The sequence below is a fragment of the Doryrhamphus excisus genome, chromosome 6, assembly GCF_030265055.1.
Source record: "Doryrhamphus excisus isolate RoL2022-K1 chromosome 6, RoL_Dexc_1.0, whole genome shotgun sequence".
NCBI classification, from domain to species: domain Eukaryota; kingdom Metazoa; phylum Chordata; class Actinopteri; order Syngnathiformes; family Syngnathidae; genus Doryrhamphus; species Doryrhamphus excisus.
Genome location: NC_080471.1, coordinates 14,053,172 through 14,068,226, shown reverse-complemented (window position 1 = coordinate 14,068,226; position 15,055 = coordinate 14,053,172). Strand labels below are relative to the sequence as shown.

At 39.4% G+C, this 15,055-nt stretch overlaps 1 protein-coding gene across 1 annotated transcript in view; it reads right to left on the bottom strand.

The window, feature by feature from the left end:
• Nucleotides 1-14,333, bottom strand: part of LOC131130853 (RNA polymerase II elongation factor ELL2) — a 28,506-nt gene extending 14,173 nt beyond the window's left edge. The window contains exons 1-2 of the mRNA XM_058074920.1: nt 14,171-14,333; nt 10,618-10,665 (exon numbers count right to left, since the gene is read on the bottom strand). Coding sequence (XP_057930903.1) covers nt 10,618-10,665; nt 14,171-14,308 — 186 coding nt within the window. The 5' untranslated portion in view covers nt 14,309-14,333. The remainder of the gene's footprint in view (nt 1-10,617; nt 10,666-14,170) is intronic.
• Between the last annotated feature and the right edge of the window lie 722 nt (nt 14,334-15,055).

Below are 15,055 nucleotides of genomic sequence, written 5' to 3'. Positions count from 1 at the left end.
GAAAATACACAGAAAACAAGCAAATTTACCTTAAATTATGTGATGTCTTTGAACACGACCCTTCATTGCTCATAATAACATGGTGTAAAGTGTGATTCAAATGTGACTGACATGTTCAATTCATTTAGAGCTGTTAATATATACAAATATATATCAGCCTGTCCTGTCATTTATCTTTCTGTTAATTAAATACAGTGATAATGGGCATTTTTCAGACATAGTTGCATATGGTGATTAATCATAATTAATTTAATGTGATTAATCTGATTAAAACGTGTGACCATTTAACAGCCCTACAATACATTTCATGTGAATTATGATGTAATTTACATTTACAAGACTACAACATATTTGTAATGTAATCATTATTTTTGAAATAATATGAATAATAACAATAATAATAATGATTATTGCACAGGTATGCCTAAAAGGCCACTCAAAAAATTTGCAGTTAACTGTATTGGAGGTGGGTCCGAAAACCAGTCCATATCTGGTGTGTCCAGAGCATCCCAAAAATGGAAACGAGTGTTGGGTTTATATTTTGAGTGTATGTTGTATAACTAGCAGCTGAGTTTTATTGTTGTTATTTATGTGCATCTGACTGTCGACTTTCCAACCCACACGTCTCTCAACTAAATAATGAAGCATACACTCATCAGTGTTAAATACGCAAAGTAGCCTGCTGAGTGATGCCACACAGGCCCCATGACACTCGCTGATGTTTCATCGTGTTTAGTCAGTGACACCATTTGTGGCAACCGGTCTGCCATTCTAGAGGAGGTGGAAGATTGACATACAGAAAGTGACTCATGGATATCTGAGGTCTTATCCCTCCCCCTCAGGCTGTGGGAGCTTTGGAGACGGAGCGCTCTGGTCACATGAGTGTCGAAAGGTCGAACATCTACATGGCTTGCTCTCAGTCAATACGTTTATGTGATACTAGAACAGATTTTCAACACAGTGTCAGGAACGGAGCTGACAGAAGCATAACAAACAACCAGCAGCAGCGTGAAGCTCGGGGTAAGCTTGGGGTAAACACAAGTGTTTATACGTATGTCACAGAAATAGAATTAGCAGATATGTCCATAGCACCACTAGCCTAGTATCTTCTTCTTTGACACATTGCTGCCCCCACAGTTCCGTCCATGTACTACATCAGGTCACCTTTGATTGTTCGAAGACAGCACTTTAAGTGTATAGAATACCACATACAAAGTATTGACCATCTCTTAGTATACAACACACTATAGACACTATAACAGTATGAACACACACAACAATTTCTAAGACAACAAAAGGTAAAGTGTTCTAGGTAAAGTATCTATTAATAGCTCAAAGAGACACAAGGTTCCAGGACCATAAGACTTGCGTCAACGGGATGCACTCCTGCATATACCTGTAGTCATTCAGACATTGGCTAGCATGGTAAGATAGCAAGGTAGATATTTTTATAACCATGAGACAAATGATCAATGACTTAAGTCCTACCCATGTTTATTTGATGGGAACAGTGTTTTGCAACCAATCTTGATCACATTTTACTTGTCTTTTTACATGTCAGTCCCCTAATAGGATATTTTTTGGGTGATTCAGATAAACACTTATAATATACAGTATAATATACACTTAAGTACACTTATTATACACTTAAGTATCACATGGTAGCACATGGTGCTGTGTGAGAAATTTGAAGTCAATAAGACATATTTTGGGGTCTAACTTTGGGGTTTGCAAACAGTACCCCCATGTGATGTTTTTGGCAAAGCAGTAGGGGTGTTGACATATTTTCGTCTTTTGTGTGGCCGGAATAGAAACTTATACAAATCCATATAGTCCCCAGACACTCAATGTCGTATGTCAAACGACCATATGATTTAATAATCGTATGATATTTTGAGTTAGTCCACATTGACAAAGTTCTATGGGGTGTTCCTCCTTATGTTGTCTTCCCTGAGATATGCAAATGAGCCGTATTTGTCCAGCTTGGTATGACGGAGAGAATTCATTAAATGGCTTAGTCTTTGCTGTGTCCTAATTACAAGTGTGCAAATTTAATCTGATGATTAATTGCTCAGAGAAGAGCTTAATGGGGTATTAGCAACATCAGGGTATGTTATTAACATGAGGCACTTTAGTAATAAAAGTGAGCGGCACGTGTGTTGCAATGCCACCCACTGCTTTGCTGTTGGACAGTTTGTGACAGAGCATGTGGTGATCCTAGCAAGCTAGCATCATGCCCCCCCCCCTCCAAGACCCCAAATGAAGCAATAAGACTGATAAAATAACTGCCTCTGTGGCCCCTGGCCCGGCTACATCTGCTCCTCCGGGTGTGCTCCGTGTTTGGGGATGTCAAATACTTTCAAGCCGTTGTAAGGTGTGAACTGGACTGGAACAGAAAATCATGGTGGGGGGGCTCAGTGGTCGAAGCAGGACAAAGGGCACTGATGTCCTTGTTAAAAAAAAAAAGAGTCCATCCTTAAGTCCCTGAGCATATTAAAAACAGCTCATCTTTGATGGGGTTAAACAGAGTTCTAACCCTTTTAAGCGAGAAGGGCTTCACTAAAGGGATCTATTTTTTTCTGTGTTGTGCTTTGGCAAACTAAACATCTGCAGGGAGAGATGAGAGGATAGTTTTTTTTTTAAGATGAAGCCAAGCAGGCACAGTTCCCAGCTCTGCTCTTTGGCACCGGGAGCCTTGGGTATGTGATTTTGCTGTGAAGTCTTCTGCCTCTTGCTCCTGTCTGTACGCACACTAGTATGAAGTGTCTTCTCATCGGCGCTTACTCAGCCATAGCTGTCCGTCTTTTGTCCTAGCTTCTTCCCCCCACAAAGCGAGTGTGATGGCCCGTCGGTTGGCCTGGATTATTCATGAACAGTGGGGACGTGTGGCTGAGTGTTGTTGGGGGGGTAAAGGGAGGGATTTGGGGTTTGTGTGTGTGTGTGTGTGGGGGGGGGGGGGGGGGTGACTTCCAGTAAAGCCAGTGCATGAGGAATGGCAGGAATGGCTCTAAATACGCACAGAAGAAGAAGGGGATGAGTTCTGATTCAAGCATTGTATTCCTACCTGATTCGTCTCTCCCTTTAGGACCATAGGTTCATTGACATCATCAGTCATGTACCAGACTCAACAAGTTCAACTACTGGTCTCGAGGGTCATTGACACTGGACTGTTTTCGACTAAAAACTCAACTGTTGTGTGTTTCCCAACAGTGACAGCAGAGACTCGAAACAAGTTCTGAAGTGGATGTAGTTTAAAAAAAAAAAAAAAACAATCACAATATTGTTTTCTCTGAAAAAAAAAATGTGAATGTGCATATACTGTAACCAGCGGAGACACATTACTTCTATAACACAAAGTTGCTAACTAAAAATCACAAGTGACATAACTGTAATACGTATCCCAGCCCACTAGTTGGCAATGTCACATCATTAAGAATCATTAAAATACAGCCAAACCTCGGTTTCCGGGTGTTTTCATATGATTCTGTTTTGTTTTAAAATTTTCACCAAAATTTGGTCTTGGTTTGTGTAGTACTGCACAAAATAAACTTGTCAGTTTTTCCCTGAATTGTATTGTTTCGCGGAAATGGACTGCCCCAAAAAAGCTTTTTTATTAAGTACATCAGCTAAATAACCCGCCATGGGGCCACAGAAATTTGGGAATGCCAGCAGATGGGCTGCAAAACCAACTGTAATATGCATGCCGGGCCAGTAGCTGGCAATGCACACACCATCACCAACTGCTAGTCATCCTGGATATTACTATCCAAAATCACCTTTTTTTGATCTACCATATATATATAGAATCTGATGCATTAAATGTGCAATTTTCTACAGGGCTGATCTGCCATTGTTATTTTGCATGTGACACAAAAATGTGTGAACATGTAACATTTTCAGTGCTTAGCCGGTGTCGTTTTCAAAATCATCCACATTTAGACCCATTTTCATGTATGCTGTTGTCGCCAAAAACTATGGCGGTGCTCTTATCAATTTTTTATCAACCTTTAAGACAATTTCTTATCTACGCCTAAGACAAATACACAGGGATCAAATCAATAAATCCTATTCATTGACTTCAGACCTCAGACTATCAAAAACCTGTACAAGCGCCACATCACAATAATGTTTTTAAAGCATGCTTTCAGTCAGCCTGGCTGGATGTTGTGGATCCAGTGCTCGAGGATCTATTCACTGAGGGGGGGGGTTGGTAGAGACAGGGAAGCAAAAAGAAGGAGTGGGGGTGGCAGTGGCGCCGGTCGTGCAGGGATGTGGGGATGGGCAACTGTCGAGCATCCCCCAAGCTACTGACTTGTTATGCCAAGCAGAATCAGTCTTTCTCTAAGAAGCCGGGGCTAATCTGTCAACCTCAACAACCACTCTACCATCCTCCACCACCCCCTCGCTTTACTGTAGGTGATGCAAGGATGGAGACAAAAAATGTATTCACTTTCATAGTTTATGTATGAAAGAAATGATCTATCACTGCAATTTGAACATTTCATTTGAAAAATCAATTAAAGCACACATTTCTCTCAATGGTATTCCCATCAGTTGAACCTGAACTAATTGTTTTTACACCGTGCAGTTGGGAATTCCCTTTCCACTACTCTCTTTTTTCTCTCTCTTTTTTTTTTTAGCTCAGACGCAAAGACAATACCACGTTTCCCTTGCTGATACCTTGTTATTTTCCTACAATCCCACAATCCTTTTGGAGCACAACGTTACACTTTTCTTTCCACGCAAAAACATCTGTGATCCTCTAACCATTCTCAGATTGTGAGTATTCTGAGGAAAAAACAGTTTGCTTCAACTTGATTGACTTGCAGGCAAAGTTGGAGTGAGATGGGAAAATCCCCAAAGTCCACTATAATGCACAGTGATGTAGGAATGGAGGAAGCAGTGGAAACAAACGTTCTGTCTGTGTGTTTCAGTTGTCACTGGTCACATGTCTAAGGTCGAAAGTACACTTTACATTCACAGAAGGAAAATGGTTGAATTCCAATTAAAATGACTATTGTAAAATACAATTGTTTCATAATTCAGATTTTATTCATTTGTCTGCCTTTGAGCACATTGGGTTGACACAGTATTGAAAATGTTTTAAAGTACTTTGTAGTCAGTGTTTGAGTTGCACTGTTATGAAAACAAATAAAAATACAATGCTACTTTGTTGTAAACAGAGAGAATATAATTTAAAGTTGATAGTAAATCTGGGAATATGTAACTGTGATATTGACGTGATATTGACGCATCAGCCAATTTTGGTTAAAAAAGGTTCATGATGGCCTGACTGATGACTACAAACCTGCCAAACTAAAATACATTATTTGGGTTATTTATTGTGCAACATATAATATCAAATTAGCTAAGAAAATGCAGAATTTTGGATACATGATATCTCATTAAATGCAGCAGGATGAAGGTGCTCTTGATTGTAGTTGGTGAATATACGTATTTCATACCAGCAATGTACAACAGGGATTTATCGCAAAAAATAACAATTACTTTTTTGGTGTATTTTTCCTTTTAAAAATAAAGAAACTAGTTGAATATACCTGCTTTTCTTGGAACACAAATGACTAATCTAATGCATGAACACATCAGTGTTTCCTATACATTCATTTATTTGTAGCAGTCCACCACTAATTAATTTTGACCTCCGCAGATCGATTTGCCGTGACCTATTAAGACCTCTCCAAGTGTGCCTTCCCTTTGGCTTTCATTGTAGGGATGGATGAGACAAAGCTGGATAAGGACTTTGCAGTATATAAGATGTAAGAAAAAAAGGTTTAAGACCCCTGAGACTACCATAATATTTTATTTTGTTTTTATTCACATTTTACAATAAATGTTTAGGTCTATCTGTTGAAAACAGAAACATAGATTTTTCTATTCAAATGCTAATGATTTATTTTTATGTTTCTACTTAAAAGATATAGATATGTATCTTAATAGATATAATCCTGTTATCGTGAACCATGTATCACAAATCGTATCGTTTTGGGGTGCAACAATTCCTCTAATGACTGGAATTTATTTCGAAGTATGTGTCTCACTCACTTAGTTGAGAGTAATGTGTTCCACTACATTATACTTTGAACACTGCAAAAAGTCAATGTCTTATAAAGAATATTTGTCTTATGTGTCTTAGGATTTGTAAATGCACAGCCATCAACATTGTGTACAATGTAATGTAGTCTTTGTAATGTCTTAATAAAGTAATTATTATTTCTCCCCTTCTCCAGTAAAGAGGTACAGTCTGGGTTGGATGCAGTCATCTACAAAAGAACCATCATGTAGTCCATCAGGCCCAAGAAAATACAGTTTGTTTCTGGGCACAATGTCAAGTCAAGTTTATTTATGTAGCCCTTAATCACAAAAGAGTCTCAAAGGGCTTTACAAGCCCTTACAATAAACGACACCCCCTGATCTGAACCCCCAACCGGGTAAGTAAAAACTCCAAACCCCATTTGGGGGAAAAAGAAACCTTGAGAAAGGACCACGGGGGGAGGGCAATCCCCCTTCCAGGATGACCAGGTTGCAATGGATGTCGAGGGCCAACATATGACACATAAGAAATATATACAAAGTAATTTAACGTTTGATTATCTAAGAAAATAAACCGATTGGTTTAAATATGTTTTTTTGATTACTCGATTAAGCAAAAACACTTTCAGTAGATCATTACTAAACTCACTCATTACTAAAATATTTCATAGCTGCAACCCTACAGTATATCATATCATAAGATACCCTGAGATTCCCAGCCCTAGTGCTTTATATGTTGTTGCCGTAGTCTAAACTTGCGTTGCTTTGGTGGTAAACAAACTCCATCTTACAAAAAAATACATGTAATTCTAACGTGCAGTTTTTGAAATGTAAATTTCCCAACTCTCGCATGCTCCTCTATTTTAACGTCTTCTCACCGCTCCTCACCTTGCCCTCTCAACTACAATGGGAGCTTATACTAAGCAAGCTCAAACACAATGACAGCCAATCAATCCCCACTTCAGGGTGTGACTTAACATTGCTTTTTAATAACTCAAGCACAAGAAGCCCAACACATAAAAACAGACTTGCATACAGCAGCAGTAAAGTTGTAGATTAAAAACATTATTGTCGCAATTCAATTTAAAAAATGTTTTTTTAATTTGTTATCCCTAATATTTACCTTCAGGTATTTAATGTTGCTGAGATTACATATTTTGTAGTGTCAACTGTAACATTATGATGTGTTAAATGTCTATAAACCAACAATTATGGGCTACCTTTTTGGAATGTACAACCAATAAGACTGCTCCAGTCATCACGCCGTTCCTCAAAAAGCCATTGTTGAACCTCTCGACCATAATGATGACAGAGGGGTTGACTAAAAAAAGTCCTCCTCTCGCTGTGTGGGATCTGTGAAGATTGTTCCTAAAATACATACAGGCAGTGGGTCTTTAGCTTAAACACTTCTGGAAGAATAGATCGGCATGTGCCATTTCAAGGAACACGTGCGACAACTCTCCCCTCTCGCTGCAATTCTGCTGTGGCAGGATAGCTCTAAAACCACATTCCTACAATTGTTATTCTGATTAGCTTCAGGACGGGAGGGTGGGGAGTGGTGTTAAAAAACACAAGTGCATGTGCACATACACACTGTGCAAAAAGGCTCATTTGCAGTGTGCAGCAAAGCGATGCAATTGGTAGGCAGGAGGGGGGGGGGGGGGGGGGTACAGTCTGTGCAAAGCAAAGCATGTGTGTGTACGTGGTGTGTGTTAGGTAGAGGGCCCCGATGGTGAAATGGCACAATAATCAAGAGGGCGGTTGGGGGTGGGGTTGGGGGATGTTGGTTATTGAACGTTCACACACACATCATCAGAATGTATCTAAGAGTACCACTCAATTCCCCTCAGCCGCTGGCTTTGAGTGACAGCTGAAAACATACAAAGACACACAACTGCAATTCAATGATTAAACACTCCTGTTGCAAGCTCACTATTATAGTATTGAGGTACAATGTTACACATGTTCATGCACAACACTGATTGTGACTCTAAGAAATGTTTTACTTTGCAATATGTTTTCTTATTATCTAAATGAGGCCTTATTAAACAACATGAAAATATATTGGAAATATGCAGCCATGGAAAAAAATTATCAGACCACTTTGTTACTCATTTTCGTCTTCATTTTAATGCCTGGTACAACTAAAGGTACAGTTATTTGGACAAATATAAGGATAACAACAATATAGCTCATAAGAGTAAATACAATGTTATAGTTATTCATGTAGAATATAAGAATATACATGTAGAAAAATTAAAAAAAACACATTTGCGAGATATCATCTCTTAAATTCAACTCTTATGAGCTATTTATGTTATTATTATGCCTGTCCAAACAAATGTACTTTAAAGTGAAGAAACAAGGGTATCATATTTTTTTTGACTGTATATTGATTTGATCAATTCTAATAATTATGACCAAATTCTTAGCATGCAACATCGTCCAAATGTCCACCCGAATATGGGACATGTTCAATTTATTCCGTGTTCTTAATGCAAAATCATAGTTCTTTTTTAAAATTTTTCAAGTCCTAAAATGTCTCTTATTTGATCCGCAAAAGTATATTTAAAAAATATCAATAAATACCCGTTACCTTGAAAAAAAAGTCATGTTTTGTTTTAAAGCAAAATGTCTCATAGCCTCATATTCAGGTCAATACTGTAATTTCCCTATAGTCCAATTCTTCTCAATTATTTTCTGTCATACGACTCCAAAGGGGGCACAATTTTTTTAGCCCTCCCTCCCCCAATAATTGAATTCCAATTGAGAACCAGATAATTATCTGATTCAATAGATAATAGAGAGATAAATATCTGATTATGATAAAAGATTAGTGAAATGATAAAACAATAAAACATTTTCAACAACCTTTTCAAATTTCCACGTTACATTTACTTACGGAGCACAATTCTTAATGGTCAGCCTTAAATGTGTTGTTACGAAGCTCGTATACTATTCGGGTTGTTCCACCAAACAGGCCGTGTTGCAAGCTAGAACTGAGAGGGAATCCACATTGGGATGTGAAATTCCTGGCCTTGGGAACGCCGAGCCGCTCTGAATATATTCCTTCATCCCCCCCAGTGATGATTTCAAAGTCCACAATTTCCTCTCAAATGTTTGAGCTCCTTGCACTGGTTTGACTCTCATTTGGGTCTCATTGCATCACCTTTTTTCTGCCCCATTTTCACATGTAAGATACTGATCAGTTCAGGCTGTATTTATGTAATAATTTGTAAGCAGCCATGCCCACTATGGTAAGTATGGTACTAAACAGAGATGCTTACATTGCCTGATCACAAGCGTGATGTACACTTTACAATAATCAGGCTAAACGCTGCAGAGTCAGTCACAGAAAGAGGCCCACCAAAAAAAACCTCAGCACGCTATTTCTCCGTAGGCGCCCGGGCCCCTGATACCACAAGGCCCTGGATAGATGCCAGAACAGTGATTTGAAGAATTCCTTTGGTTTTTGGTGGGCCCTGGATGTGCTCCTTTTTAAAGGGAAGCATGACAAGGAGTTATGAGGTAAAAGATCACAAGTGGCAAATGTCAGTCAGGAACTTCTCACGTGCCCCTCGTGACCTATTGAACATTTCTGGAAAAGCTGGATACAATTAAATAGTAATTTGGGATGATGTCTTGCCAAGCCTCCAACCTGCAGACACAGATACTGCTTATCCTCTTGCTGTGTTGTATGCCAGACTACCATGTTCACCAACAACAACCTCCCCCTCACTAACAGCTTAATCTGGCCTCCCCACTACCAATGGCTGCCGCTCTCTCATTAATGCCCAATCGTCCAGCTCTGGGAGTGTCGTCGGGTGTGTGTGTGTGTGTGGAGGGGGGGGGTCTGCAGCTTGAATTTCTCAAAGCAATTTGAATGTATAATGTGCCAGTTGAGATATAATCACCAAATCCTATTCAAAGGATACTTAAATAATCTATATAAAGCATACTTCACATGTTCACTCTTAACATATAAGCACCATATGCTAATTAGCTACTCATTTTATGTGTACATGTATTTTCACGTGTTTGGATATTTTTTGCATGCTTCCAGAGAAGAATTCCGACGTCCCTGCACAATTACTGTAAGTCAGAGCTTTCATGTCTGCACACAGACAACAGGCATGGAGGCATGGGGCTCCCTGGGGTTCGCCGCCTCTCTACCCCCCTCCCTGAACAAAGCTTCCCCAGTTGCAGGCCTGACCCAGTAACCTGGCGAGCAGCCTGGGGGTATAGTGTACCCTGTCTATGGGCCTGTGGGAGCACACACGGCCAGTATTTGTGTACACAGCAAAGTCACTTTCGTCCAGGCAATCGGCTCTTGCGGGGATTAGGGAGACTTCTTTTAGAAGCGGACGAGTGTGAGGTAAATGTGAAGCAGCCAGCCATGCAGTGCTGTGGGAGGATCTTTCTATTTGCTGCTCCTTCATAGGAATGTCCTCTTGCAAGATATTTGTCACTGAATGCTCGAAGTAATAACCTCTCCCTAGCACTTAAAGCAGTGGGTTCACATTTTCGATTTCTGATGCACGAGAGAATGTATGCGATTGGACTTACCCCCTGGCTCCCCTTGAAGCAAATAGATGGCTGATTGGATAGTGATGCCTACAAAAGAAAACAAAAAGTCACTGATTTTATGATCCACATGACAGTTTACAAGCAATGTTACAATAAACACAATGTCATTGCCTGTACAGTTTGGTCAGTTTACCATTATTTCATAGATTTTCCTCTTCATAGAATATAGAAGAATAAATAATAATAGAAGTCCAAGACAAGCTCTTGTATTTACTTGTCACATATGGTAGTAAGCTGTGGTAAGTAGACACATTTTATCCAAAAGTAGAATGAGGGCAGAAAGACAATGGATTGCTGCAACCAAGTGGGGAGTGTGGAGTATAATACTGTAACATTCAGAGCTAAAGCACAGCATCAGAGCAAAATAACTCTGGCATGTGTGTTAGTTCTTGTAATTTCTAGCAATGTACCCCCAAATTACAAATCTGGCCAGGCAATGAACGAACAAGATACAAAATTGTGAAACATTTACAACACATACTGTGTTGCCTCTGCTATTTTTTTAAGACAAACACCACATGGTAGCACTGTTTTAACATAAGATTGGTTGAAACTTCTCACACACCAAATCACCACAAAATATTGTACACACTGACAAGCACATGACTGTAAAATTTGAGCAAGAACCATAATCCCTATGCAAGACATGAACACCCATTTCAGTATGTTCTAAAGATTTAAAAACAGCTAAAAAGAGGCAGCTCATTAATAATGTACATACATCATGGGACACACCTATTCCGCCTACAAAGCCTGCTAATAAAACACCTCCAACGACAATGTAATAACAGGTACATGCATTGTCATAACTTTCTTCCTGGACGCATCGATTTTACAGAGCAACGTAGAAACGAACACATCTAGTATTAATTTTTCCAAACTCAAAAACACAGCAGTAGTGGCAACAGCTCCAATATGTAGCATAGATATTTAGCACCTTTTGGTATTGGCCTGACATGTTGTGAGCATGGCGCTCTGTGGAAGTGTGTGGTGAAGCTGGTCACTAGCCAGCTAGTACCTAGCAGATGTAGTGTAGCAAGGTGTCACTGCGCCAGCAAAGTAGTTCTTCTTGGTTAAGATGCAGATCACATTATGTATTTTTTTTAGGGTTTTTTTTCAGAAGGGTTTACAGGCTGAATAGTTGTGTCCCATTTTGTGCACTCTTAGCTGCCTTTTTTTTTATCTGTTTTTATATCTTTAGAATGTACAGAAAAACATGTGCTCATGTCTCACATAAGGACTGTGGATTATGGGCAAAACTAAAAAAAAAACGCAGTTTTCCTTTACTTGTTCATGCTCTAATGCACCACTAAGTTGTAATTGTTGCTTGTTCTGTTAACTAACAAAAATGAAGCAACTATGAAAACATAGCATGGTTGAGGACTACACAATCACAACAAAATGTCACCGTTTGCATCTCAGAACCTGTTTTGTTCACGGCTCAAGCTCAACTGACAAGAAGGTAATGACAAGAGTTTAGGGATATTTTATAGCACCTGCTGTTGAAATGAGAATATAAACATCAAAAAAGAGGAAGCATCAAGACGTATCATCAAATTTCATCCCGCCCTTTCTTGTAAACCTGCCAATGTTGCAGTTCTGAAGCTGCCTGATGATGCGTGATGAGTAAACCTTCCTTTGCAGTAAATGCCAAAAAATGTGGCCAACAATTTGCCAATTTCCCATCCAAGCACTGACCTCCCAACTCTGTGTCAAATCTCTGCATCCAGTCCGAGGGTTTATGGGCCTAATCTTGCCAGGAATGCGTGTGATTAATCGGTCTACAGAAAACTTTACTCGTGTCAATTGTTTGTGAGGTCAGGGGTGGAGGAGCGACAGTGTGTGGTTGCAGCTGATTTCTTCCCTAAATGATTACACGAATAAGGGCCACGATGGATCCCTGAGGACAGAAATACCTCCTTCTGAAACCAATTATATTTCATTAAAAGGCTTCTATTTTTTACAAGTTGATCTGCCATGAGCCAACTAATATTTTCCCCTTCCCCCTACTTATTAAGAAATATTACAAAAAAATGTAAAAAAGATTATGTATTTGCCTTTGAGGCAGCATGATAGATGGTTAATAGGATGAGGCTATTATCTGTGAAGTACAGCTGTGCCAGTGATTGACAGGGCTTTTAATTTATTATTAATGGTTTGGGGAAATGTCCTCCCTGTTGGGGAGCATTGTTCTGATTTTCTTCCCCGCCATTCAGCTGGATATTGCATGCAATAAAATAACTAGGACCCGTAAGAAACGTGTTATTTGTCATAAAATTAGCTTAAGGTTTACTACAAGGGAATAAAGTAGCTTATTAAAGATCGGATTGACAATGCTAGATTGCATTATTTAACAAAAATCTACATTTTGAAATCATTAGACTGTGTCCATATATTGACAGAATAATGTAAACTGTTAACAAGTGAGTGCACTGATACAGTAACTGTACACTTCAGTGTCGTTGTTGTCATTTACAGCTCTGCTATTGAGTGTTAATGCATTATTTACAAGCTATTGATTAATCAATTATTTGTCCATGTTTTACACATGGCTTAATTGAGCTCTAAATAGGGTAATTTGCATAAAATAATGATAATCTTCAAATGACAACCCACCATACCTCCTTTGTGGGCACACATTTTAAAAGTATTTTCTCTGCTCTGTCTGTTCAGGGTCTTGGCAAACTTTTTTTTGGAAAGGTGCAGTTTAGTTTAGTTTAAGGCTTTGTGCTTCACAGCCCAGTGAGTCCCAGTGAGCTGGGCGCGCTTCCAGTGGTGAGAAGGGCAAGAAGACAAACAATAACACACACTAGATCCCAGCTACAAGTGCCACCCAGAGAGCAGCCATTGCCACATACCATTCCCACTTTCCATACACATTGTTAAAACAGACATTTAAAAATATACACACTGTATATATGTTAACGCTAAAGGAACTTTACAAAACACCTTACAATCCTGAATATATCATGCACTACTACATGTGGGTAGGCTACAATGTATTGGTGTTTATCTGTGAGTTTTACATATGGAGGCAATAAATATTTCCTTGTTTGGTAATATACACAAATATTCATCATGTCTGAAATGTGTTCACCATTCATTTAGGTAAAGACATTTAGGAAATAAAGCTCTTGTCATATGGCAACTTTTTAGGGGCTTGGTGGTGGGGGGGATTATTCCTTGGTAAACAAGCACAATTCTGAATTAGATCGGCTTTTCTTTCTGCTGAAAACAATTTGTTTTGATGGCTTATGAGAGAATCTGATCAAATCCCTACATTCGTCAAAGTATATTGTGTGTTCTGTTATGATCCAAAATAAACCAAGCGTCTGTTTATTTAGCAGGGGAAAACTGAGCACTGTTTTTTTTTTTTTTACCAAGACACTTTCACTAATGTAGTTTTAATTTTATCCCTGTGGCTGTAGGAATAAAACTAGTTTCTTAGCAGGAGTTTTACAGTTCCTGGACTTTGGGAAGCGATTAAAAAAAAAAGAGGACAAAAACATGTCAAGCAGCTGTATTGTCTTACCTTAAGGTTCTGGAAAGCTTCGAGAGTCCGGATTGCCGTGTCAGTGAGTTTGACGTGGTAAAGAGTTCTGCTGGGGATGTTTTTGTTGATTTTGCCGCAGGAGAGACCGTAGCGACGCTCCTGTCTCAGGGCTGCCATTTCTACAACTGAACGCTGCTGGCTTCAGCCTACCGTGTGACGTCATGACACGGGGGGCGGGGCCAGGTTCACACACGAGCATGCACAGAGGCACGCACGCCACGCACCTATTACAGCGACAACCTTTTTTTAACTTTCGCTTTCCTGTTCACACTCGTTGCCCTGTTGAGCCTTACACGTCCCAGACTGATATTCTATTCAGCTATTTTGCTCTTCCTAGCTGGAAACTAGATTGTTGGTGTGTGTGTATGTGTGTAGAGGGTTGTTCTTTGTAAGCACCAACACACACACACACACACACACACACACACACAGCAGAAAGGCAGACAGCACTAAGCCTTTACAGGACAATTTTACTACAAATATAAGAAAACCACTACCGGCTAACATACATTGCAATGGTGGTTTGAAAGAACTTACAAATTAAACATAGCCAGGCACTTCAATAATAAACTGAATGTTGTTCATGGCTGTCACTTGCAACTGTCTTATAGACTTGTACGTGTGGAGCCTGTACACACACACACACACTCACACATATCATTCTGTTGTTACAATCTGATGGAAACTGACCTTAATAGCTAAACTTTGCCAAATTGCTATCATCTGCTGACAACAAACATGACTAATAAGCATGTGTTTGTGTGTGTATATGTGTTAAGTGGGGTGTGGCTTGTGTGCTTAGAGCAGAAAAATGGGATGTAAGTCCGGAAGCACATTCAAAAGTTAGCTTTTTAAATTAAATTA